Source organism: Diceros bicornis, chromosome 15, assembly GCF_020826845.1.
Source record: "Diceros bicornis minor isolate mBicDic1 chromosome 15, mDicBic1.mat.cur, whole genome shotgun sequence".
Classification (NCBI taxonomy): domain Eukaryota; kingdom Metazoa; phylum Chordata; class Mammalia; order Perissodactyla; family Rhinocerotidae; genus Diceros; species Diceros bicornis.
The window spans coordinates 18,060,136-18,087,379 of record NC_080754.1 but is presented as its reverse complement, the minus strand read 5'-3'; the positions used below and the strand labels follow the sequence as shown (position 1 = coordinate 18,087,379).

The 27,244-nt window shown below is 39.2% G+C and overlaps 1 protein-coding gene across 2 annotated transcripts in view; it reads left to right on the top strand.

Moving 5' to 3' along the window:
- The window catches only part of LSAMP (limbic system associated membrane protein), a 589,224-nt gene that overhangs the window by 371,850 nt on the left and 190,130 nt on the right, over positions 1-27,244 (top strand). For both annotated transcript variants that reach the window (XM_058555836.1, XM_058555837.1), the window contains exon 3: positions 4,574-4,699. In XM_058555836.1, the coding sequence (XP_058411819.1) occupies positions 4,574-4,699 (126 nt within the window). The remainder of the gene's footprint in view (positions 1-4,573; positions 4,700-27,244) is intronic.

The following is a 27,244-nucleotide window of genomic DNA, read 5'->3' as shown; positions in this document are numbered from 1 at the left end:
ATTTTTTTCTTTACGAGTCAAAGAAGTTCATAGTGAAATAGATGACTACAGGGGTAGCTCAAGAAATGTTGACAAAAGCTGTGTTTTACCCTTTCAAAATAAAAGCTTGCTCCTTTCTGACAAAAATTCAATGAGATGACTTCCTTGATCTCAGAAAAGAGTCGGAGGGAAAATTTCATTAATATCTTTTTTCAAACACTCTGTGAGCACCTGCCATGTTCAAGTACCTGCTCTATAAGATTCATTGGCCAAGAAAACAAAAGCCCTCCTGTCTGGCTCTTTCAGTTTAGTGACAGGCACAGGTAAGTAATCCAGCGATGACGATTCAGGGCTGTGGTGGAGAAACACAGGGCACAGTGCGAGAACCCAAGAGGGATGCTTCACCCAGGATGGGGTTGGGGAATGACAGGACAGTCTTCCTGGAAAAAGTGAGACAGCAAGCTGACAGCTGAAACTTCAAGCCAACCACATGAAGAGCTGAAAGAAGACTACTCCACGTAGAAAAAATAGAATGTTAAATGCCTGGGAGTAAATGAGGATAGTATATTCCAGGAACCCAAAGTTGTTTGATCTGACTGGATGATACACTGAATAGGGAATAGGAAATAAGGCTGGAGAGAGAACCAGGAGCCAATCATGAAATGGCCTATTAAGTCATATTAAGAAGTTTGGATTTTATCTTGAGGGCAATGAGATTAATCAAGGGGTAATATACTCACATTTGCAATTTAGGAAAAAAAATTCTGATTGCAGTATGGTGAACTAATGACAGTGAGTTAAAGGAGAGGAAGGCTACAGGTGAAGAAACTAGTTGTAATGCTCTTGCAGTATTTCAGGCAAAAAAGAAACATTGAGCCAGCCCTGATGGCCTAGTGGTTAAAGTTCGGCACTCTCACCACTTTGGCAGCCTGGGTTTGCTTCCTGGTCATAGAATCACACTACTCGTCTGTCAGTTGCCTTGCTGTGGTGGTGGCTCACATAAAACAACTAGAAGGACTTACAACTAGAATATACAACCATGCTCTGGGACTTTGGGGATGAAAGAAAAAAAAGAGGAAGATTGGCAACAGATATTTGCTCAGGGCAAATCTTTCTCTGCAAAAAAAAAAAAAAGTTGTAGAAAAAGAAATGTTGATGACTGGTAGAAATAGGGATTGGAGTAATGAATGAATCTGAGAGTTATTTAAAAGACACAAGCCACAGAACTTAGGGGTCCCTTTTATATGGGGGCAGTAAAGGAGAGAGAGGAGTCAAGGTAGATAACTTTCTTGTTTTGCTTGGGCAACTGTTTGCATGATGACACTATTCACTAAGGTCGTGCACAAGACTACAAGTGTTCTGTGGGAAAGGGAATAATGACCTCAGTTCTGACTATGCTGAATCTTGGGTATTCGAGACATTTGATGGAGAAGTAGAATAGTCAATTGGAAATGTAGGTATAAAGGTCATGAGAAAAATCTGGGCTGCAGGTACTTATTTGGGAATCATGAATAACATGGCCTTAGCTTCTGAAGCTAGAGAGTAGATGAGATCACTCACAGTGAACGGTGTGAAGAAAGAGGACAGTGATCAACCCCTCACGAATACAGATATTTAAGGAAAAGGACAAGATTAAGCCCAAAAGTTAAACTGGGAAGGCTGGCCAGAGGGGTAAGAGGAAAAGCAGTCAAGTTTGATGACCTAGAAATCAAGAAAAGAAAGGACAGAAGAAGGTTATGGCCAAATAACCTCAAAACGAAGTCAAATACTTCAGAGAAAAATAGAATAATAACAAAAATTGTTCTTTAGACCTAGAAACTTGGTTCAAACAATTTGGTAAGCTTCCTGAGAGTAGTTTCTTTGGAGGTTAGTGAGAGAATTTAGATTGCTCTGAAGATTGAAGTGTGAATGGGAGATGAAGATGTGGTATAGAAAAATTCCTTCAAGAAATTTGGAAGAGAGAGGTTGAAAGTTAATAAGAGGATAACATGGGATTTGGAGAAGGATTTCTTTCTGGAACAAAACAACTACATCATATATAAATGTTTATGGGAAGAAGCTGGTACAAAGTACAATAAAGCAGGAAGAAAAATGATGGAGTGAAACCCATTGGTAGTGACCCAGAGGAAGGTGGGATACAACGTCAACACGATTACATTTCCAGCTGTTCAACACAAATACTTCCTGCATCTCCAGTATCTGAGATCCAGGACCTGAATATATTGTCCCTAATTAGGAGAAACAATATGATTTGGTGTCCACAACGTAGCCCTGCAGTCAATTATTCTAGATTCTATTCCCAGTTTTATCACCACCTGTCTATGAACATTGAGCAAGTGACTCAACTTACCGGCCACGTAAAAGCAAAGTCCTTAGTATATATGCTTCTTATAAAAGAGAGGTCATAGGAGTAAATGTTATCCTAGGTAATAACTCTCTTGGACCTCGACCATTAGAGTTTTTTTATGCTTTGTAAATTTGCATGTTTTTATATTAGGGCTATGGAGTCTGTCCTCCTCCACTTTTTTTTTTTTTTTTATCAGAACACGTCTGTATTCTTTCTATGCCATGTCCTATCTTGCAATTCAGAACTAACTACAACTTGAGTAATGTGAGCTCTTATAATTACTATATAGCCTCCTGTTACAAGTTTTAGATTGTTGAAGAAGGCACTTACAATGTGTAAATCTTGTCCTTGAGTACCAAAATAGATTTAGATTTTATTATAGTTTTTTGGAGATATTCAGAACCTTGGCTTACTGAGCTGGGACTTAGAAACTGTGAATGTTAAACAATAGAACAACTGGACAATCAGGAGCTCTGAGGTCTAAGCCTAGCCAGATTTCTCGATGAGATCATGCTTGACAAGCCATTATTCCTGTCTGTGCCTCATGTTCTTCCCTATAACATGGGTATCACCTTTCAGGTGTTCATAGAAACAGTCTGGGAGAATATATTACAAGTCACTCTATGAATATGAGAAAATGAACTTTAACCCCAATAGACGAAAGGGGAAATAGAAAAATCTATAAATAGAAGTTGCTAAATAATGGGAACCAAGTACATTCCATTTCTGCCATTGGGTTTGATTTGGTATCCCTGGTCCCTACCCAGAGGCCATATAAGATGTCATTGTGAGAGGGATGTTAAGGTCACGAGAGTCCTTGTCCCACTTATCTTTGTGACACTTTGCCCTGGTCAGTTGCCTAAGTACCATCAATGTCTCCTAACAGGGATCTACAGGAATTGCATGGTGGTCAGGCAGCTGCTTCTACAAGCAGAAATTGTTCCTGTTTTATTCGTCACTACCCACAGTCCCTAATGGGCAGGAAGAGTGAGAAAAAATAAGATTCTTTGATTATTGAACTCCTTCATGCTCTCTTGGCCTCCTCCCTCTCCCTGACACATACTTTCTCAGGGACAGCATAAGCTACTCAGAGTAAAAAAAGGAAAATCACAGTCAAACCATAAACTCTACTATTTGTAATCAGTGCATAACCTCTGTGATGAAATTTGTAATTCACTTCCCACTTAAGCTTACCGATATGAGATCTAATGTTGCCGCCCTGAACACTAATGAAGGAAGTCAGGCGGCAGTACAGCTAGCCCTTGGGGACTCGTTTCTCACATCACCAAAAAGTAATTTCTCTCATTTTTGGCCGTCTGGTAGCCTAGATTGTGAAGATGAAGTTTCATTCAAGTAGTGCTTAAGAGTGTGGGCCCTGGAGTCTGCCTAGATTCAAATCTGCTTTCTCCCTTTCACCTAGCCCCATCTACATCTCAGTTCCCTAACCATAAACAAAATCTTCATAGGATATTATTTCCTTATTGTAAGGAGTTATTGAGATAATACTGGTAAATAATACCCTCTACCTAGGGTCTTACGTATAGTAAATAATTAAAGTTAGCTATTGTTAATTTGTTAGTAGTAATGGTTGTGATAGTATTTGGAGTAATAGCAGTATTTTTGTAATACCTATCCATTTACGACATAGGCATTATTGATTCAGTTTTTAAGCTCTAAGGTACATTGTCCGGCCTGTCACACACCAAGGTGGTAGAGGCTAACCAATGGTTTCCTTATGTGACTAGATTATAACTAACCAGGTATTACCACATCTTATAACACAACTATGCAATCTTAAACTAAATAACACTATTTTTATTTTCCCAACATTTGGAGAAAAGATTGGGCTGTATTTATTTTATATACATAGGAAAATAAATGTAGATAACATTTAGTGATAAGAAAATTTATTCTTAGTATGTATAAATGTGCATGCTCTCTAGTATCCAAATAAAGTCCATTCTAATCAGAAAAAAGCTGACATTTTCATTATATTACTCTGTGTACTTCCCACCGTACTTGGCCATAGTGCGGAGATTCTCACCTTATACTAAGACCCGTGCTTTTCATCTGCTCACTAAGTCTCTAAGGGGTCCTAAAGCACTCCGACTTCTTAACACAAAAATTCAAATGGTTTAAGGCATAAAAGCACTTATGTCAAATCTGCCACTTCAGTTGTGTGGACCAACGCTACAAACCTGCTTTTATTGACACGGTTACATATTCTGTTTGCTTTTGTCTTTACAGTTCCACCAAAGATCTCCAACATCTCCTCGGATGTCACTGTGAATGAGGGCAGCAATGTGACCCTGGTCTGCATGGCCAATGGCCGTCCTGAACCTGTTATTACCTGGAGACACCTTACACCAACTGGTAAGCAACTCTCCAGTCTCCAAGGTACCACACGCAATTTAAAATATCCTCATGCTTCTGAGATTCCATTGGATCCAAAGGACAAGCATGTATCTTGTTATTAAAACACTAATAGAATTGTGACATAAGACTTGTTTAGGGTCCTCCCTGGTCTTTGCTAATGTGTTCATCTCTATAAAGTCTTCAACCATAGTACTATATTATAGATAGATAGATAGATGATAGATAGATAGATAGACAGCTCTTATTTCATTTTCAATAGAATACTCTCCCAAGGCAACAAATATAGAAGCATTAAATGCAGTAAATGACTTACTGTGTCTAAAATGTATGCCAGTTTGGTGCTTGAGTGTCTTGGGGCAATGTTTTGTATGGATTAAATTTACATAGTTCTTTGTATATTTTTTGTTCTGCTTTGCTTTTAACTATAGTTTTCTACTATGTAGCACTTTGTGAAGAAATCTGTCAAGAATAGTACAAAATTGTTTGTGACTTCTACTGTCCTGCCCTTCACATCTGGCTCTGTGGAGGGGCATCAGGCATAGACTAAGCTGCATGAGCTCATTATGGATCCCCAGCTATTGATGCTAATTCGGTAAAATTCAGAAAATCTTTTCCCAGGAATGTCTTCTGCATCCTTCCTTCCCCCTTCCCACCACCATCACGGTAACTGGGTCCTGAGGCCCTCCTTCTTTTTGAGCTTCATTTAAATATTTTACCAAATTATTTAGGATTAGCTGCTTGCATACTTCCCTACTACACAGATTATGTTTTCTTGTATGCAAAACCATGGCCTTGCAAATGACACAGTCTTTGTAGAGTGGGGCCTGTTATTTAATTTTTCTAGAAAGAGGATCTGTGGATCAATTATTCTTATAAAATGTCATGTATTTTGGTACATAGCCCCCAACGTTTAACTAATTTATATCTGATAGTCTCTTAAAGTTTCTTCATACAAGTATCTAGAGAATTAATTTACAACATATTCATTTTGGAATGAACACCACGAAAAATTGTTGTGCAAAGCTAGACATACAACAGGAGCTATCCTGTGATATTTCTAAAAGGCCAAGGTGGTGGTTGGTTATAACATCTTTAAAAAACTCTGTATTTTGTGGAGTGAGAATAGGGGCCTCCATTTTATGTTAGACCTCACATTAATTTCTCAGGTGAAGTGTGGACCACTCTATGGAGTGGTCTCTTATTTAGGCAGCTGTTCTTATTAGAGGCTTCTATTTTCTTAAGAGAATATCATTCAAAACCTATTCTTATTGTTAACACATGCAACTGTCATTTCATAATACATAAAAGCAGTACATGAGGCACTAATTTGAGAGATCACACTCAAACTCATTTCCTCGTAGACCCATTTTATACTTCATGTGGAAAAAAAATACATATGGAGGATTATCTGAGGCGTGAACCTCTGGATAATGCATACCTTTCCTCTGGATTAAATTAAACCTCCAGAGCACATTCTATTTGAATGGAATTATGTTATCTCCCAATCCCACATCACCTACCCCTGGCCCATGTAGAATTCCTTTTACTGAAGGACAATTTGGTATAAAAGTTATTGACTCATATTTAAAGATGTAGTAACAGATATTCTCTAAAATCATTGCATTTTCTATAATGTTGTTTTCGAAAGATTGTTAATTTTATTACGTAGTTTCCCTTTGAAAGGACCCTTTGGGGAAATTCCTCTTTTTGTTCGTTATTTCTACTGTCCTTTTTCCAAGCAATGGTTTGTTTTTATGAATGAACTCAGTGAATTTTTATACGTGATCATGAGTCCTTCATTGTATTGACTGTTACCAAACTTAGAGCCAAATTTATGGCCCATCTGTAAAAGAATATCGGAAATCGTATATAAGTTACATGTTAACAAAATGGATTTTAAACAAACTGTGTGGGATTTTATGGCATTAAATCCATAAATAGACCACATTCTTGCTTTCATCTTGTTCTCTTACCATCATTTTTATATTGTCTCACCTTATATAATTAATTTAAATGTCTATATACATATATTACTTATAATCTCTTAATGTTTTTGTGGAACAAGTGGTAGATAAAAGAAAGGAAGAAGGAAAGAAAATAGATTATATTCAAGTTATAATCAAGAAATGAATAGCATTAATAGTAAGACTTTATTTCTTTTGGTACACTACTGACTAGTAAATAGTTTTTTTTTTTCAGGAAAAAATGCTATTGGTGACCTGAACTCAATGACATATTCTTTTTTATCCCTTGAGTTCAGAAAAATAATGAGATAGAACCAGAGTTTCAAAGCCTTTCCAGGCTTGGTCTAGGAGTTTAGATTTTCATGGCTAACTCTAGTAAACTTTTTAACGATAATGAACATATGATTTGAACCTTGAATAACCTGGTTACCCATGATGTTTCAAGTCAATAAAAGACCAGAGGGCAAGCCAGATCTTCCAGAGTAAAGGCAGCATTCACATACACTCAGAGAACCTTAGAGACTTCAAATTCAACTAGAAAAATAAGTGTACTCACAGGGATTCCCAATAGTGAGGCCAGGGGTCAGCACGCTACAGTCCCTGGGCCAAATCCAGCCTGCCCTACTTTTGTACTGCCTGCAAGCTAAGAATGGTTTTTAAATGGTTGGAAAAAAATCAAAAGGAGAATTCTATTTTTTGACATGCAAAGAATATATGACATTCAAATTTCAGTGCCCATCAATAAAGCATTATTGAAACCCAACCGGGCTCATTTGTTTACATATTGTCTATGGCTACTTTTGGTCTAAAACAGCAGAGTTGAGTAGTTGCAACAAAGATGGCTTAGCCGTCAAAGCCTGAAATATTTTCTATCTGGCCCTTTACAGAATAGTTTGCAGACTCCTGCTCCAGACTATGGCTTGGGGCACAGGACAAGGATTTTCAGCACTCATCTATGACTCCATGGGGCATTGGGGATATTCTCCATTAAGTTCCTAAAGGCTTCTCAAGGGAAAGAACTTTATTCTTCTATAATCCTCTAGCTGGGCCCTCTCTGTGGGTCAAATTCTATTCTGGCACATGCAAAACTAGCTCCCTGCTGCATTCACAGCCTCAAGGGCAGACTGCAATTCTCCCTTACAACAGGTATTAATTCCCAAGCCTGCTCTTTCATCTCTTTCACATCTGACCTAAATAACCACCTCATCCTCATCATATTCCTGGTGACCAGAGAGAAAATTTCTCTTTACTATTCTATAAAGGAAACTAGGATTTTTTTGTTTGTTTGTTTTTGCGGGTTTTTTCCCTTCTTTTCAAAATTTGGAAATAGAGGGCGATCCTTTTCACACTATAACGCAAAGCCTTTCTGGGAGACGCCCAAAGAAGAGGCTCTGCTTCCCTGTGTGACAGCAAAGCTACCTGCAACCCGTGGCCGTGTGAGGAAAAAACTCCAGCTAGCTTTGTTCAATTATTAATTGTGCCTTCAACAGTACAGAGTGTGACTGCCTTGCAGAGGAAATGTACCTGTAATTAGCTCGACCCCACAGGGACATCGAGCCCTGAAAGGGGGAAGATTCCACGCAGAGTTCACAAGTACCTGATTATCTGTCATTTGATGACACAAGGGGGAGAAAGGAAAGAGGGTGCAAGGTATGTTTTTATGAGGAGAAGAATATTTTTTACCTCTTAATTCAATTTTTTCTTTTCTTTTTTTCTTTTTGGTTGGGCCATTTTGTTTCTTTTGACACCTGAAATTTATTTTTCCAGTATACTGCAAGTGTTTTTAAGGAGGGAAATTAGAAGAATGGTGAATCTTTCATATATACAAAATCAAAACATATACCTGACATGGATGGAGGAGAAGAGATTGATACATTCTGTGGTTGCCGTTCTTATATTTCTGATTTCTTAATTTTTCTCTCCTCCTCAGTTATTATATATAGTCAAAATGATGTGTCACGTATGTGGTTGTTAAATGTGACCTATTTTCTCCCTTAATTAAGTTAGACTTTCACAATCCTGTAACTCCCAGAGGGCAATTGCACCGTAACATGTATTTTCTATGGTGTGTTTGATCTCCCTTCTGTGAGCAGTGCTGCTCTCGTCTTCATTTAACTTTGTTTCTAAATCTTTCTTTGCATATTCTAGAGGAAGTCCCTTTCTCAAGTGTGCCTCATGTAGTGTCAGGATTGTTCAGGTTACAGAAAGAGTTCTATGTATTTCGTTTCTACAAAGGTTTTTACAACCTCAGTAGCTTTCTATACCTGAGGAAAAAAAAAGGCACATTGATGATTTAGCCTCTTAGGGTAAGAACAACTTAGGAGGTGCTGCACAATTCTCTTGTCCAAGCCAAAGGCCAGATTTCCCATCAACACAGAGTACAGAAATCTCGCTTAAGAAATATTTTGTATTTTGATCAGATGGGTCGGAAAACATTGTGCTGGGAGGAGCTAAGAGGATTCCAGAGGGTCTGAAATTGCATTTCTCATTGGATGTTGGGTTTTGATCACCTGATTGGAAATTCACTTTCAGTTCATTTCCAAGTTCCAATCCTTGCCGGATGGTACGCTTGATCTCCACTAATGCTATAGCCCCATCTGTCTTACTTCTAATTTTATAACTCAAGCAATTATTAATATGTTCAGCCTAGACTCTGCCCTCATCGGTTTGAGAGAAATATATAATGTTAAACAAAACTCATTTCTTTAAGTTGAATTCCAGAAGTACAAGTGGCAGGTAACTATGATCAGCTCTTTTTAGTTAGCGTGTTAGAATTAGTATGACTTCACATTTCACACAGAGAACATATGATCTACAGTTTAAGTTTCAGGAAATTCTTTCTCTGGGATTTTCTTGTATGGACTTTCCAGAAAGTTCTCTGAGTCAATCTTGGTAGTATATGGATGTGGAAGAATTAAACCTGTGCACTTTGCAGGTAAAGGGTCTTGACCATATAGTGACAATTTAAATGAGAACAATGGTTCAACCTGTTCTATTGATTTCTTTTGTTTATTCTTTGCATTTTTTATTTTGAGGAGGATTGGTGCTGCACTAGCAACTGTTGCCAATCTTCCTCTTTTTTCTCTTTTCTCGCCAAAGCCCCAGTACAGAGTTGTGTATGATAGTTGTAGAGTTGTAGCTCTTCTATATGGGACGCTGCCTCAGCATGGCTTGATGAGCGGTGAGTATGTCCGTGCCCAGGATCCGAACCTGTGAACCCCAGGCCGCCGAAGTAGAACGCGGGAACCCAACCACTATGCCATGGGGCCGGCCCCTATTTTTATTTTTTAATGTTCCCCTTTCCCCTTTACAAAGAGCAGAAAAATAAAGAAAAATATTGTTATGTTTTCTTTTTATTGTCTTACTTGATATTGGTTTTAAAATATGTCATCCACCAATACAGAATTATATTCAGACTAATCTTGATCTCCATCTCACAATTTGTTCTTTTGGCAAGAAATATTTATAGAATGCTTACTCTGTAAAAGGACAAAGTAAAGAGCGAGACAGACATGGTCCCTGCGCGAATGGAGCTTATAGTTCAACAAAAAAGCAGAGCATTAAACTAATAATAGCGTGAATAACCACTTAATTAGATTTATATAGTATAAAGGAAAATTATAGCATTCAATAAGACCATAAAACAGGGCTGTATAGCAAAATCTGCAAGGCCAGCAAAGCTCCCCTGAGGGGAATTTATGCTGAGACCTCAAGGATGAATAGGACCTGGCCAAGAAAGTAGGGGAGGGAAGAGTATCCTAGGCAGAGAAAAAGCATATATAATAATGCATTTAAGAATCCAGGCGAATATCTTTATGTGAAATCGTGTTAGCGTTTAGTTAGGCTAATTTTAAAAATTTTTAAATCTCTCTTATTAGCACACATTATTTCTTTTTTACTTTCTAATATTCTTTTTTTCCCTTTCCAAAGAGTGGGAAATTTTGCTACACTTTCTTTTCAGTATCTTACTTGCATATTGGTTTTAAATATACAATGTAGTACATACCAGTGTATTTACTTTCCCAGTGTAGCAGGTATATGGACTGTTATTTGTGTGTATGTAAATATCTGAAATTTGGATCAGAAACATATTCTTTCCATAATAGCCTAATCAAGTAAACCAAACTCTTTTTCAGTAACCTTATCATTAAAACAAATGCATAATTTAGAAAATGAAAACTATAGAACTTAACTGCATGATTACTGGCCTCCAAACCTTAAAAATCCTGGAGAGACCCACAACTCCCAATGTCAACCTTTAAGCTGTGGGAGGATCTCTACAAGCAGATGTGCTGGCCATTCTGATGAGTGTTGGACAAATGCCCTACCACTACCTCAGCACTCCACTCTTACTCTACCCATTGTCATCAGATCTCCAGAATACTTTTTATGAAGAGAAGTGAACCACCCTGGATATGTCCTTGGGGGACTAGCTCAGGCTTGAGTGCTCCAGAACATTTTGGAAGCTTCGGTGGGGGAGGGGTAATAGCTTAATCACAAACTTTGCACGTGGACTAGTAGAGCAGACATAGAGTCCACATCTCTCAGCATCTCATCATTTCAAATATTTTTTGCCATTATTCCAAATAGTCTGTGTTTTCAAATATTTAAAATGTCTAAACATAGAATCTTTGTCAAAGGTTATCATGAGAATTAAAAGAGAACATGTAGGCAAAGATCTTAGTAGAGAGTTAGCTATTATTGATATTCTTATGTTTATTATTTATTTTAATTATTATTTATCCATACATCACCTTCCTATAGTGATAATTTTGGGGAAGAGTGATAATTTGAAAACAACCTCAATACCATCTTTATCCAGGTCTATCCTCCATTCCAACACAACAACAAGGGAGATTTTAAAAATGTTCTTATAAGGCCAGTCTTAATATTTTATATCTTATATTGCATCTTATCTCAACATACCCACTTGAGGTATTCCTTTTTCAAAAGGAAATGACAACCTCTTGTTAGGGAGAGATTTTCTAGTGTGGCTTATTTATGTGTTCATGCTTCTTCTAGAGGACAGTTTTTCTAAAGTCTGGCTATGTCATAGTAACTTTATTAGCTGTAGCCATATAGAACCTATAGGTTGTAAGTTACAATGCTTATTATTTTCTTACAAAATTGGTGTTTCAGGTGATGATTGTACTATGACACCAAAAAATGACCTGTGATGTTTAGGATAAGCCATTGAACAGTTACAGAGGGGCTACACAATAAAAAGATAACAAAGAAAATATTAAATTACAGCTTTTTGGAGAAGCATAGAAAAAGATCAAAGTGATCATGAAATTGTTGAAATGGCAAATATTAACATAATGATTCATTAAAATAAGTGCAGGTTGATTTACTTAGGAGCCAAACAAACCACTATAGAAGAGGAGACAAGAGGACTCACAATGTATTTGATACAGCTTACTTACACAAGAAGAAGTCAGGATAGGTTATGTAACTCTTATGGACCACCTGCAATTAATTTTAGGATCTTTACTGTCAACGTCAGCTAGGATCTATCTTAAGATCCCTCGTGAGATGTCAGAGTAGGTCTGATGTAGGTCCTTGCTAAGGAGGGCAATCCTAGCTCCCATGAATCAAGGCATTTACCTAGGGTAGTCAGAAGCAAAGGGGCCAGAGGACAAATTCCAAGAGATGCCCAGGGTAGGAGATAAAAATTGTCTAAGCCAGAAACTTGAGAGTGATCCTGGCTTCTTTCTCTTCCTTTTCCCCAGCAATAATTCATTTGACACATTGTCTTAATTCTACCTCCTTAGCTACCAATTCATTCCCCTTTTCCCATTGTCATCGTCACAATGTAGGTAAAGCAACATTTTCTCTCACCTGTATTTCAACAGTTTTCCAATTGGACCCGTTGCTACTAGATATTTACCCTTACTACAAAAACACTATTTCTAAATATAAAAAATAGTCAAGCTAATTTTCCTACTTAATTTCTCAATTCCCCAAAGCCTTTGGGATAAAGTTCAAACTACTTAGCATGGCATTAAAGCACTTCATTCAACTTATTCTCCTATTCCTAAACCCCTAACTATTCAAATTTATGCAGTAGGTAAACTATATTTCAAGAATATGCCTTGTCCACCTGCTTTTGGGCCTTGACACATCCTGGTTTACTTCTTGAAACATGATTTCCCAACCCACCTGTATCATCATTTTGTCGGTATAACTTCTTCTCACAAGACCTTCAAGATGACAGTTCCTCCAGGAAGCCATATCATAGAACTAATAAAATTATATTATAATTATGTGCAATCTCTAGATTGTAAGACCTATAAAAATACAGAAACTATGCCTTACTCATATGTGTATTCTCAGCACATTGCTTAGCATAAGTCCTCAATCAATCAATCAATTAATTGAGCTATTCAATTAAGGGTTTTATAAAAATTACTATTGTTGGGAATTAGCTCACATCATGAAGTGTAAACTAAATACACATTGAGAAGTAGTTAAAATATGAATGAATAGAAAACAAACTGCAAATGATAAAATAGAATTATAGAGCTAAGGCTATCCACTTGATAGTTTCATTAATTTCTTGCTGAGACATTTTGGAAATTTTAGGAAAGTTCTCTGTCTAAGTCCTATTCTGATCCTTTTCTCCTTATGTTGCCTTGATGTGCTGATTCACTTCCATCTGACTCACATCATTATCCACTAGGCTGTGGAGAATGCTCTGAAATCTTCACATTCTTGTATCAGATCCTTTGATATTCTCTTTATCACTCATTTATTATCAGCAATTGTTCTTCTCTTTCTCAGCTATTATCACATTCAGTAGTTGTCTTAAACATTTGTTTACTTTTTTACTGTCTATTTTCCTCATGAAAGCAGGTAACTACATGTCCTTGGTTCCATTATAGTGCCTAGCACAGAGTAAGTGTTCAGTAAAAATTTATTGAATGAACAAATGAATTATTTATTCTGAATAAATGTCAAACTCTCTGTTAGAACCTGCTTACAGTTTAGACTTTAAGAACAGAATCTTCATAAACTATAGTTTTGCTGTATTATATAACATACATGTCAAATATATCTAGGACATTTTCTTTCCATAAGATACTCTTAAATGTCTACTGCAAGTTTCTGCATCTGGGAAGGAATTTTTTTCTTACATGCGTGGCAACAAAGCTCTCAGCACTGTCACTCCAATGAATTAGTGCTATAGTTGGGGTTGGGGGTTGGGGGTTGAGGATTGAGTGGCAGAAGTTCACGCCCACCTGGTTTTGGTGGTAAGAGAACAGTTCACAGGTTGAGCCAACCTGAAAAATGAATCTCCATTGCAGAGCTGTAAGTTTTATAATACCTTCTGTGATTCACTACAAATCATCCCTTTTGGCTGTAGCCATCTGTGGCATAATTTTCATCTCCACTATTAGATAATCAATGGGATTTCCAAATCTAGCTGATCATCAGAATTACCTATCAGCAAAGTTATTAAAAACACAGATTCCCTGGCTCACCCCACACTTAAATCATCTGTTTTGGTGAATTCCAGGCTTCTGTAGGAGTAAAGCCTCCCAGTGAATCAGATGACCAGCCAGGTGAGCAGAATGATGACTATGAAAGCATGGGAGGGCAAAAAGATCTAAAGGAGTGATTCTCCAACTGTATTGTGCTGGAAAATCATCTGGAGAATCTTGTTAAAATGCAAATTCTGATTCACTAGGTCTGGAATGGGACCTGAAATTCAGCCTTTCTAACAAGCACCCAGGTAATATTGGCACTGCGAGTCCACAGACCACATTTTAAGCATCATCCTGGATCTTGAGCTCAAAATAAGTTGGAAGATACTGGGATGTATAAATAGCCTAGCCCAGAGACCTAGGTAAGTCCTACAATGTACACAGTATTCACCAAATATTGTTACAATGTTTTATATTTTAATTTCTTTGTTCCACCCTAATGATTCAGAGATGGTTCAGAGAATAATAAAAATAACTATGATTTTGAGAAATAGAATTGATCCTTGCCTATCAAGTTGGGACCATGATCAACAGAATTGGCATCACCTTTGAGCTTTATAGGAATGCGGAATATTAAGCCCCTCTTCAGACTCACTGAATCAGAATCTGCCTTTTATCAAGATCCTCAGGTGGTTTGTATGCACGTTAAACTTTGAACAGCCCTGGACTAGAGGTGAAGAGTCTTTGTGTACAGAGAAAGCTGTTTTCCTAAGTGTTCGAGTTGTAGAAGTTAAAGAATTTTCTCCACTTTCCTACTAACTAGTAATCCTAAACTTTATCCCCACCTGCCCTCCCTCCAAATGTATTCCTATCAAGAAAACAGAAAAAAAAGAGAAAAATTGATGTGGGGGTGGGGTTACAATACTGTGCCATTGAATATTTATCACTTGGAAAGGAGAGCATCTGATGCTTTATCTACTACATCAGATGCTGCTGCTAAATATTGCAGGAAAAATTTAGCCTAATGTATGAAGAAATACCATCTGAATGACAGTAGCCACTTTTCTCATCATCTTTTATAATGGCTTTATCTGCAAAACATAGACAACAATATGTGCCCCGCCTGCTCACGCTGTTGCTTTGAAGGATCAAATAAGATAATGAATATGAAAGTGGTTTGAAAAGTGTAAAGCTCTTTACAAATGTAAAGGATTAAAAGGAAGAGTGACTTGGTAGAACAAATACAGAATTCAGAGTCAGAAAGCCTGAGTTCGAGTCTCTGCTCTCTACCATTTACTTTTTTGGAGGTTTTTGGTAAATCCTTTAAGTTCTCTACCTTCCACCTATAAAATATGAATATAATGCCTACTCATCTACCAGGATTCCTGTTTGTCTCAAGTGAGATAATGTATATGAAAGTGATTGATTAATGAGAAAGCATTAGTCAAGAGCTGTTTGTTGTCCTTATTATCTTAGATTCTGCAACGCAAAATGTAGACTTAAATTACAGTAGTCATTTTGGTTAGACGGTAGGAAGGACTAACTGCAACACTATGAAGCACTCTATTTGACCAAAATAAGTCATAAAACCAGTCTATAGATAGTCTAACGCAGTGGTTCTCAGAGTGTGGTCCCCAAACCAGCAGCATCAAGATCACCTAGGAAGTTATTAGAAATGCAAATTAGGGGAGCCCACTCCAGACCTACATGAGTCAGAAACACAAGGCCCCAGGATTTGTAGCTTAACAAACCCTCCAGATGATTCTAGTGCACAATAAATTTAGAGAACCTCTGCACTAAAGAAAATGCATCTTTTTGAGATAGTCCAGTTTGTGTGCTATTTTTACCAAGCACAACTAGAGGAACACTTAGGATTCTTTCTGTGTAATGATAAATCAAAAGGAAATTTTTTTTTTTTTTTTTTTTTTTTGTGAGGAGATCAGCCCTGAGCTAACATCCGCCAATCCTCCTCTTTTTTTGCTGAGGAAGACGGCCCTGGGCTAACATCTGTGCCTATCTTCCTCCACTTTATATGGGACGCCGCCACAGCATGGCTTACCAAGCAGTGCCCCTGTGCGCGCCCGGGATCCGAACCAGCGAACCCCGGGCCGCCACAGCGGAGCGCGTGCACTTAACCGCTTGCGCCACCAGGCCGGCCCCCAAAAGGAAATATTTTGATGACCTGGTGTGTATGTATGTGTGTGTGTTTAAAACTATTTGATATATAAATGCACTATCACATTTCTATGCTTAGCGTTTCTATCACTTTAGATGAAGAGGTTCAAAAGTAACAACTGCACAGAAATGCCCACTTTGTCTTTTTCTATCTACAGTCTAATGATGTTTGAGGCTAACATATCACTTAAAACGTGCACACATTTCTGAAATCCTAATTTTTCCTAGGCATATTCATTTTCAAGTTCAGGCTGCAATTAATTCTAATAAAACAGAGAAACCTCAATAGGGAACTCAAATGGGCTCACACTGCCCACGATAGACATGCCGAGAAAATTACCCAATGTTGCTTCAAGAAACATCTGTGAGAAGCAGGCTCCTTTACAAAAAATACCTTGCCATTACTTCTATGTGTCACCGTCTACCTTCATTATGGATCAAATCAAGTATTTTTCTATAACTGGCCAACAGCTCAAAGGCCAGAAGTCTCTGTGAAGTCACGTGATTGTTAAATCATGACTTGCTCCTCTGTTGACTAAAGTGTTAAAATCTGATGAAGGGAAGAGAAAGAGAAAAAAACTTTAATAATTTAGTTGGCAAATATCAATGCAAATCAGATCTAATTCTTCAAGGTATTCTAGTAATAAAAACTGAAATGTCAGTCTTTGAATGACATCGGGTTTTTTATGTCTTTTTAATTTTTTTTTGGCCTGGGCACTGAGGCCTTCTGCTGTTTTGGCTGTGGAAAGACCGATGCAGATCAGAGAATCAGAGATTTGAAAAGCAGACAGGAAGATAGTTACTATAAGTTAGTCTTTATTAGGCAATCCAGGAGACATTTTGCATTTTAAAAAATTCCTGGGGGCTGGCCTGTTGATGTAGTGGTTAAGTTTGCGCACTCTGCTTCAGTGAACTGGGGTTCGCTAGTTCGGATCCTGGGCACGGACCTACACACCGCTCATCAAGCCACACTGTGGCAGTGTCCCATATACAAAATAGAGGAAGATTGGCACGGATGTTAGCTCAGTGACAATCTTCCTCAAGCAAAAAGAGGAAGATTGGCAACAGATGTTTGCTCAAGGTCAATCTTCCTCACCAAAAAACAAAAAAAAAATTCCTGCCACCCAAAAAATAAGTAAATAAGTAAATAAATAAATAAATAAATAAATAAATAAAGCCATGGGAAAATTGCTTCAAATTGCAACAAATTCCAGAATTTCACCTTAGACCAAAAGTCATTCCGAATATAACACATGGTATTGAGGACTGGGCTGCCCATAGCTTAGGGTCACTTGGTGTGGGCAGTTCTTTCAGTAACTCTGGAATTTAGACAGCTTCCTTTAGGAGCCATCTGGGAGAAGATAGGTGGATTGCCCTTGTTCCTTGAAGAGAGAAGAGGTAGACATCTTTTATTCTCTAGGAAAGTAATTGTTTGTGGTCACTATGCTTGCTGCACCTGTAATGACTTCTATAAGCCTACTTATTTTTTTAAAACTGTCCCTACAATGTATTAGTCAGCTTGGGCTGCCGTAACAAAATACCATAGACTGCGGAGCTTAAACAACAAAAATTAATTTTCTCACAATTCTGGATGCCAGGAGTTCCTCATCAGGGTGCAGCACGGTCAGGTTCTGGTGAGAGCTCTCTTTACGGCTTGTAGACGGCCGGCATCTCACTCTGTGCTGACCAGCCCTCTTCTTTGTGTGTGAACAGAGAAGGAGAGCAAGCAAATTCTGGTGTTTCTTCTTATAAAGGCCACCGTGAGAGCCCCACCCTCATGACCTCATCTAAACCTAATTACTTCCCAAAGGCCCTATCTCCAAATACTGTCACAGTGGGCTTAGGGCTTCAGCATATGAATTTGTGAGAAACACAGTTTAGTCCGTAGCATATAAGTATCTGATTTCATGATGCTGACCACCTGGCTCATCTGTCTTTCTCGGAGCTCCTGGGTCACAGACTTGCCATGGCTCTGTTCTCACATTTCTTTAGGACTGGATATATCCTGGAGTTAAATCCTCTCTTAAACTCAGGATATGCAGCCATAATCCAGACACCAAAATGGGAATGGCATTACCACTCTATTGCTTGCGCCCCTCCGAGTCCAAATGTCCTGTCAATGGAGGAAGCCCCAAGTGTCTTCTCCATAATGCCAGAGAACCAGTAGGAAACCCAAAGCATGTCCCCTTCAGTTATCCCTGTAACACATCCAGGCTAGGCTGAAAGGAAAATTTGTTTTAAGTATGAGTGAGTCGCTATAACTTTCTACCCTTAGCAGTTCTGTTACTGATCATTGCTAGAGGAGAAAATTCCCCAGGAACATTTAAGCACTCAGGTCTCCACAGAAGGCTGAATCAGCTGCTGGATGTCAGAATGGATCAGGGGCTCTGCTGAGGCTAGTGTGCAATGGTGCTAAGTCCTTAAGGATGTATGTGACTCTTCACTCAGGTCTGTTTCTTGTCCACAGTGTGGTTCTGCCAAGGAAGTGTCTGGCAACAGCAATAACTTATTCTCTCTTGCTGTGTAAAGGTGGGTGATTGGTGACTGGAGGATATAGAAAGGGCTGCTTCCATGGGCAGCCTGTAAGCGCCTCATCTTGCTTCTAACCCAATCCTAAATAGAGCCTGCCTGTGGAGATACACTAAGAGTTGTCTTATGAGATCAAGAAGATCCATTTTTGATCTCAGCTGCCTAAGGTGGTCCCTTTCTGAGTTTGAACAGATTCTCAATATTTATCAAAACACCAATATAAGGAGCTTGTTCCCTTTCTTTGAGGCTTCTATCTTATATGAGAGAGTTCCGTGAGATTTAGACAAACAAAAATGATTATTCAGGTCTTTCTCACCACATGTGCCATTACTATTACCATTATTGCTACTATTATCACAACCACTAGTAACAGCCTTATTAGTTTCAACTGCTGTTGTTAATAATGGGGTGCCTACTCCATGCCAGGCATGTCCACAGTGTTCACCATTTGTAATTTCTAATTTTTATAGGAGCTACTAGCCAATCATCCATGAATGATTCTATGAATCTTCAGAACCCATTCCCATCTCAAGCTCAGAGCTCTACAGGCAATCACCTATGAATTGAGAACTGGGCCCAAGAGCATTGCCGAAGGGCCATTCCTGGCTTTGATCAGGGAAAGAGGAAAATCTAGCAAATATTAATAGGATCTTTATATAAATTTGTCTTCCTGTTGGCATTTCATAAGAAACCAATCAAACATGCAACAAATGATACAAAGATTTTATATATGTATATATACACACACACACACTTACATTACACACATGTATACACATTTGCTTATACATATATATACATTTACATATATATGCATATATATACACACTTTTGTTTAGGTTATTTGTATGAATTTTATATTATTGCACCTTTTAGGTTTTTAAAAATAAATATTCTAATACTTTGTGATTTCTTAGTTTGCATCAGTAAGAAACTAAGGTACAAAGCTGCATTCCTGACACCAAGTTGCAGTCACAAATCATACAGTTTTCCTTAGTAATGTTTATCAAACCATCTTGATATCTGCACCATCAAAATACATCTGTGTGTAAGTTTTCTAGGACTGCTCCAACAAATTATCACAAGCATGGTGGCTTAAAACAACAGACACTTATTCTCTCAGAGTTTTGGAGGCCAGAAGTCCAAAATCAAGGTGTCAGCAGGGCCACACTCCCTCTGAAGGCTCTAGGGAAGGATCCTTCCTTGCTTCTTCCAGCTTCTGGTTGCTCTTGGTGTTCCTTGGCTTGTAGCAGCATAGCCCTGGTCTCTGCCTGTGTCCTCACATGGCTGTTTCTTCTGGATCTCCATATCTGGGTGTCTCAAATCTCCCTTTCCTTTCTCTTATAAGGGCATCAGTCAATGGATGTATGTTCCACCCTAAATCCAGGATGATCTCATCTTGAGATCCTTAAATAAAATATCTCTGTAAAGATTTTTTTTTTCCAAATAAGGTCATGCTCACTGGTTCTTGGGGTTAGAACTTGGTCATATCTTTTGGGGGCTCACTCTTCAACCCACGACAATCTGCTTTGCAGAGAAAACAATTAGAGAATAATGAGATTCTAATGGAACAAACCCAAATGACTTTTGAAAGGCAAAGTGTGGGAAGCTCCAAGTGTTGCTGTGTTCAAATCAAATGTAATTAGATCTTGTCTTTATTGTCAAGTAATCTGAGGAGAGGAGATTTTCCATACTGCACAGTTCTCAAGTTTACCTATAGAGATAAAGGTCTATGTAGAGAAACATAAAGGATTGTTGCTAAGAGGATAAAATTAGGCTAACGTGGGTTTGAATTTTAGATATGATTTGCTAACTGTGTGACCATGGCAAAATGACTTCCTTCGGCCATATAATGACCTACAAAATGGAGGGATAATATGACTTTCTCATTATTGTTGTGGGAATTAAAGAGATAATGTTCATGAGGCACTTCCCACAGTATCGACCTGTTAAAATTTTAATAAAGATGGTTGCTATTGTTGTTGTTTCATTAAAATTTCTAACGGAAAAAAGGGTGGTCTGTGTGCAAAGGTACCAATCCACAGGTGACCATTCCTGTATGAAGAACCAAAAAAAAAGAAAAAAAGAAAAAAAACACCCAGCTAACAATGACACGTTTTCATGTTTCCTTCATCCCGGTGATTTAGCTATAGAGGAATTTCTCTGTGCCTTAACTGGGCTTGAACACAGTGAAATGATGGATCTTGTTCCTTCAAACATTGCTTATAATAGACCTGTCAGGTGTCCTATTTAAACCCTAATGATTTTGCAAATGTCAAGGCTTATGAAACACCCCAAATTGAGGTGAAAAAGAAATATGCAACATAATTCAGAGGCAAGCAGCCAATGTGAGTTTAGGGCAATAGCTTAGCAGAGAGGACGTTTGTCTACAGCTGAGAAAGAGAAGCCCCATCTGGCTTGACCTGCATAAACTTTCTTCCCATCTGAACATTTTCTCCACACAGCTATAACCTCTATTATGCCTTGGCTAGTGTCTCTCTCATAACTTTAGTCATGACTTTCCCTTATTCTCTGTGTACACTGGGATGTTTTTTCCGAGGGATGCTTTCCTGTTCCTCTAGCAATGCACAGAGGGATATGGGTGCATGGTGTAGCTGGGCAGGCAGCCAAACCTGCATGTTCAAAAGGCTTGTCAGATGGCATCTAAAGTTTCTTTCAGCATGGCTTTCTGTCTCCTCATTTCTGCTTCCTAATCTCCTCTTGTGTTCTTCACTGTCTGGCTCCAGGAAAATATTCTCCATCATTTTCTTCCTTCCTTTTATGCTCTAAGTCCAAGTTGTTCTAATCTTTAAGTCAAAGGTTTAAGAAACAGAAGTCTAAGCAACTCCCATTTTTGAGGCATAAGGTCCCAGAGGTCCCATAAAGGCCCATAAAGGCCAACATGTAGCAGTGGACAATTACCAGCTTTGCCCCTTTCTTGCTGGCTTTGACCCCTTGGTCAAATATTAATAGAGATTCTGTATGAACTTACTTCCTTCAATCTTATGGACTTTAGTAATTTTCATTTCAGGATCACCCTAACAATCATATATGGAAAGAAGCTATTGCTTCCAAAAGTTCAAAGCCAAATGGAAAAGATAGAGAAGAAGAGCATCATGATGAATGAGTTATTATTAAAGGGAGTGTGGTAGACAGCATAATGCCCTACCCACAGATATCTACGTTCTAATCTCCAAAACTTGTGAATATGTTACCTTGCTTGGTAAAAGGGACTTTGCAGATGTGGTTAAGTTACAATCTTGAAATGCGGAGATTGTTTTGGATTATCTGTGGGCCCAATGTAATCACAAATGTTCTTATCAGAAGGAAGCAGAAGGCTCAGAGTGAAGAAGAAGATATGATGACGAAAGCAGGGCTTATAGTCAGAGAGAGATTTGAAATGCTGTGCTGTGGTATGAAGATAAAGGAGAGAGCCACAAGCCAAGGACTGCAGGGAGCTTCGAGAAGCTAGAAAAGGCAAGGAAACAGATTCTCCCCTAAAGGCTCCAGAAAGAATGAAGCTCTGCTGACACTGATTTTAAGCCCAGTGAGACCCTCCAGACTCTGTAAGTGGCTTATTGTTTTAAGTCACTAAATTTGTCGCCATTTGTTGTAACAGTAATAGGAAACTAATGCAAGGAGTGACCCCTTAGAGTTGCTCGTAGCCAGACACACAGTTATATAAAATTGGCTTGAGCTTTTTTGGGGAAAAAAAGATACTGGACATATGTCTGTACAGAATTACTTGTTTTGGCATAATGGGGGATTGAGGTGCTCTGATCAATGATGTCATCACATATTTTATTATGGTGTCTAATATTCAAAAAATTATATTATGATAAAATATAATGCAAAAATATGCCAAAGGAAACTTTTCTTCTTTTTTTTCTTTTTTTTTTTTTTTAATCCACAAAGCACTTTAGGAACTTGGACTGCCTCGGGGTGATCGTTGTGAACATCTAGTTTCGTCGTACCATTGAAGTACAGAAGCACCCACTGGTGGTAACATTTCCAGTGAACACTAGATAAACCACCATTTGTGATGATATTGTGCCTAGACTCTGTCTGTTAAACTACAGCTTTGGGAATACTGCATAACTGTTTCAGAATTAAAATTTACTCATTTCAGATATTTGCCTTGAAATTTCCTGGAGAGAGACAGGATAAGAGATAAACGGAGGTCTCGTGGTTACTATTATGTGCAACTTTTAAAATGCTGATGCCAGCACTCGCTGTCGGTGACCTCCAATGGAGCACGGGTTAGGGGAGCAGTTGCTTTGTTTCAGTCTCACTTGGTGAGCGTGTGGGATGCCCTTGATTTCTGGTGTTATGAATCTGCTATAGAGATACATTCTTTTTCTTCCCAACACTTGATCAAATGTAAGTTATTTGAAGGAAGAGCCAATAGCTTCTTTTCTCACTCTCTTTCTCCGTACGTTACAACCAACTGTACATTGTAGACTAGAACCAGGTTTGCAGTTAGTACTCAATGCATAAATAAGTTAACGTTGAATCCTTTAAGTAATAGGAGCTAACTTGGTGCAGCACTCAGTGTACAGTGTGCCTTCCCATCCGTGCTTAGTTGACCACCAGACACAGGATGAGGTGAGCATCATCATTTGAGAAGGCACAATGCTGATGCGTGCTGACCCCAGAGTCGCACAGCCTGAGGTGGAATCCTGGCTCCATCACCCCCTCTCTGAGGGTTGTGAAGGAAATTTACTTAATCTCCTCAAGCCTCAGTTTCTTCATCTGCAAAATAAGGTGAGTTAGCTCCTGTTTCGTTGGGTTATTGTGAAGATTAAGTGAGGTGGCCCTTACAACGTGTGCTCTACCATGGGGCCTGGCTTTTACTAAGGAGTCTATAAATCGTAGGTTGCTGCTATTCTCAGTTGGTGGAGAAGGAAAATGAAGACTAGATGCATAAAATGACTCACCCAAAGTCTCTAATAACAGAACAGAAAATCTGGCTTACGCCCTGCTGTCTTTCCTCTATACTGTCTAAATATCTGAGTGTTCAGAATCCATTTTTTAATCTCTCTTCGTTTTTGTTTGTTGTTTCTTCTCAGCACACACTCTCTCTAAATGCGCGCCCCCCCCAAACACACACACCTGCATCACTGCCCTGCTTTGGTTGCTGGGGAGAAGCGCTGGGGAGCTCCACATGTCCCCGTCAGGAACCTGCTAATGGCAGATGACAGCTGTGCAGTGACAGAAGCTGTGTGCTTCAGGGGCCAGTCCCCTGAAGAGAGGTGAGGTTTCACATCCAGCCCTAGAAAGGCACTCAGCTTTGTCCTCCTTCTCGTGTGAGCCTGTGGCCCTCTCCCTGCCCACCAACCACTGTGCTGATACAGCAGTTGGCTTATCTGCCCTTGATAAACCCACTAACTCCAGGAAATCAGAAAAACCCTTCAGCAAAAGTGGTTCACTGCATCACTTCCAGGCTTCGAAAGAAGCAGTGCTGCCCTCGCACTCCCAAGGCTTAGAGGTAGAGATTGGTGTGTTAGCAAATGCAAGACAGCCTGGAGGATTTGAATCACTTTTCTTATCCTTCTTTCCCCTCAAGCTCATCCTCTGAAGCAGGATCTCTAATTTATGACGCGATGGGGCCCACATATTGGAATAAACACAGCATATTAGCTCTGTAGGAGCTGCCAAAAAGGACAGTAGTTATTTTGCGCTTTAGGTTTTGAGGAGAAGAGAATTTGACAAATGGTCTATTTCCCTGGGGGATGAGAAAGTGGCGAGTCTGGGCTGGCCAGAGAAGAGGATGATAAAGACAACGGGAACACAGAATGATATTGAGATTTCCCAAATCGCTCTTTACATGGAGGGAAAAGAAAGATGGCTCAAGTTGCAAATCCTGCTGCTTGTGATCTGGAAGATTCCTGTCACTGAATAGCAGCCGAACAGCTCTCTGAGCAGCGGCTGATCTGAAAGCCTCATAGTCATTGCCCACACCCCAATCTTGGCATCGCTTTTCAAGGGATTTGTTTTATATTTGCAATGTTAACACTCTGAGCAGGGAAAAGATGCCAGCCCTGTGAGCAGCAGCAACACAGCTTGGTAATTGGTTTTTAAACGCTTTTTTGCTTTAAATTGATACCATGAGTCTTTCGTTCTTCTTCCCTGGAGGAATTTCAATCTTTCATTTTTTGAAGGGTAACTTTTTCTTGTCCTATGAGAATTAAGGGACAAACTTGCAATTTCTGGCTAAGGAAGGACTCTAACAGGAGATGCACATTATCCTACCCAGCAGGCTGCTAGAGGGGACGTGGAACCAGGAGACGAGAGGACTAGGTTCCAGTTCTGATTGCCCCTGACTCTCCGTGACCTTGGACAGACCACTCTTCCTCTCAAAGTGTCTCTTTCCTTATAAATGAAGTGAGAAGCTAGCCTAGAGCTGATTTCTCAAACTTTTACTTACATAGCAATCACCTGAGAGATCTTATTAAAATGCAGATTCTGATTCGGCATGTCTGGGGTAGGTAGGGCCTGCGATGGTACATCTAAGCTCCCAGGTGAAGACCATGCTGCTGGTCCATGGATCCCATTTTCAGTATCAAGGGTCAAGAATGTTGTTTCTCTAAGTGTGGTCTACTGACCACCCAAAGTCCTGCCAGGGCTCTTTCCAATACACTTTCTGAATCCAACGTCTTCCCGCCATCCTTGCTGCTAAACACTATTTCAATCCCATCATCTCTGCTGGACACTTCAGTAGTCCCAGCTTCCACTTTCCACCCCCTTCATTCCCTGCCCAGCCACCACAGTGTCCTATGAAAAACAATCAGATCATACCACTCCCCCAACCCCAATTAAAACCCTCCAATAACTTCCGGAATCTCTTGGAATAAGATCCGGGGATCATTATAGCCCTACATGATTTAGCCACTTTCTACTTTCTCACCCTCATCTCCTACCATTCTCCCACTCCTACTACCTCTACCCTAGTGGTTCTCAACTAGGAATGATTTTGCCCCCCAGGGGACATTTGGCAATGGCTGGAAACATTTTTGCTTGTCACAACTGGGTGAGTATAACCAGCCTTTAGTGGGTAGAGACCAGGGATGCCACTAAAGTCGTACAATGCACAGGAAAGCCCCACACAACAAAGAATTATTTGGCTCAAAATATCAATAGTTCTACTGTTGAGAAACCCTGCTCTAAACCACACTGACCTGCTTTCTATTACTCAAGATCACCAAGCTTCCTCCTACCTCAGGGCGTTTGCACTTATACATCCTTTGCCTCAGACTCTTCCAGATATATATATACACACACATATATACATATATATATATACACACACATATATACATATATATATACACACACATATATACATACATATACACACACACACATACATATATATACACGTACACACACATGCACGCACGCATGCTTCTTTTCATCATTAAAGCCTCAGTTCAGATATAGCATTCTAAGGAAAGCTGTCCCTATCACCTTAGGTCAAACAGCAATCACTCTGTGCCACTTTTTTTTGCCGTTGTGCTATTTTATTTCTTTGTAGCACTGCCACTAATTGAAAGTTTATTATTTCCTTATTTATAAGATTTTTCTATCTGTAGCCCAACAGTAGGATATAAGTCCCATGATGGTGTGCACTGTGTCCATCTTATTCACTCCCATATCTTCAATGATACTGCTCTACCCTATAAGGGTTCTCAGGGCATATTTACCACTCAAAAATATATGTAGAATTAATTAACAAATGAATGAACAAACAGCTGAATCTACTTGGGTATATATTTTTAAAAATGTAAAATTCTAGGGCCGCCCCGGTGGCGCAGCGGTTAAGTGCGCGTGCTCCGCTTTGGTGGCCTGGTGTTCGCAGGTTCAGATCCCAGGCACAGGCACCACTTGTCAAGCCATGTTGCGGCGGCGTCCCATATAAAGTAGAGGAAGAGGGGCACGGATGTTAGCCCAGAGCCAATCTTCCTCAGCAAAAAGAGGAGGATTGGCATCGGATGTTAGCTCAGGGCTGATCTTCCTCACAAAAAAAAAAAAAAGAGGAAAATCTGAGCCCCACTCCAGACTTCTCAAAACACAATCTCTTAGGTGTAGGGTCTAGGACACTACATTTTGACAAGCTTTCCTTCTGATTTCTATATACACTGCAGTGTGAGTTCCACTGGGTTAGATAATATCAAATAACTCACTCCTGTGACTCAAAGGGAGACACTCACTTCCCAGCCTGCATGGATTTTGCCAGAAGATCTACTTCTCTTCTTTTGTCCTGCTGGGAAAAGGCCAGGAATCCTGTCTTCGGTTTTATCTCTGTAAATGGGAGATGGGGGGGAAAGGTCCAGAGCATGACTCTGACCGGGAACCCAATCCATCCTTCCTGGTTTATTTTTCTTGAAAGTTGAAGGGAGCCTAAGGGGAGGTGAGGAAATGACCTTTCCTGAGAAAATTGTAATAAA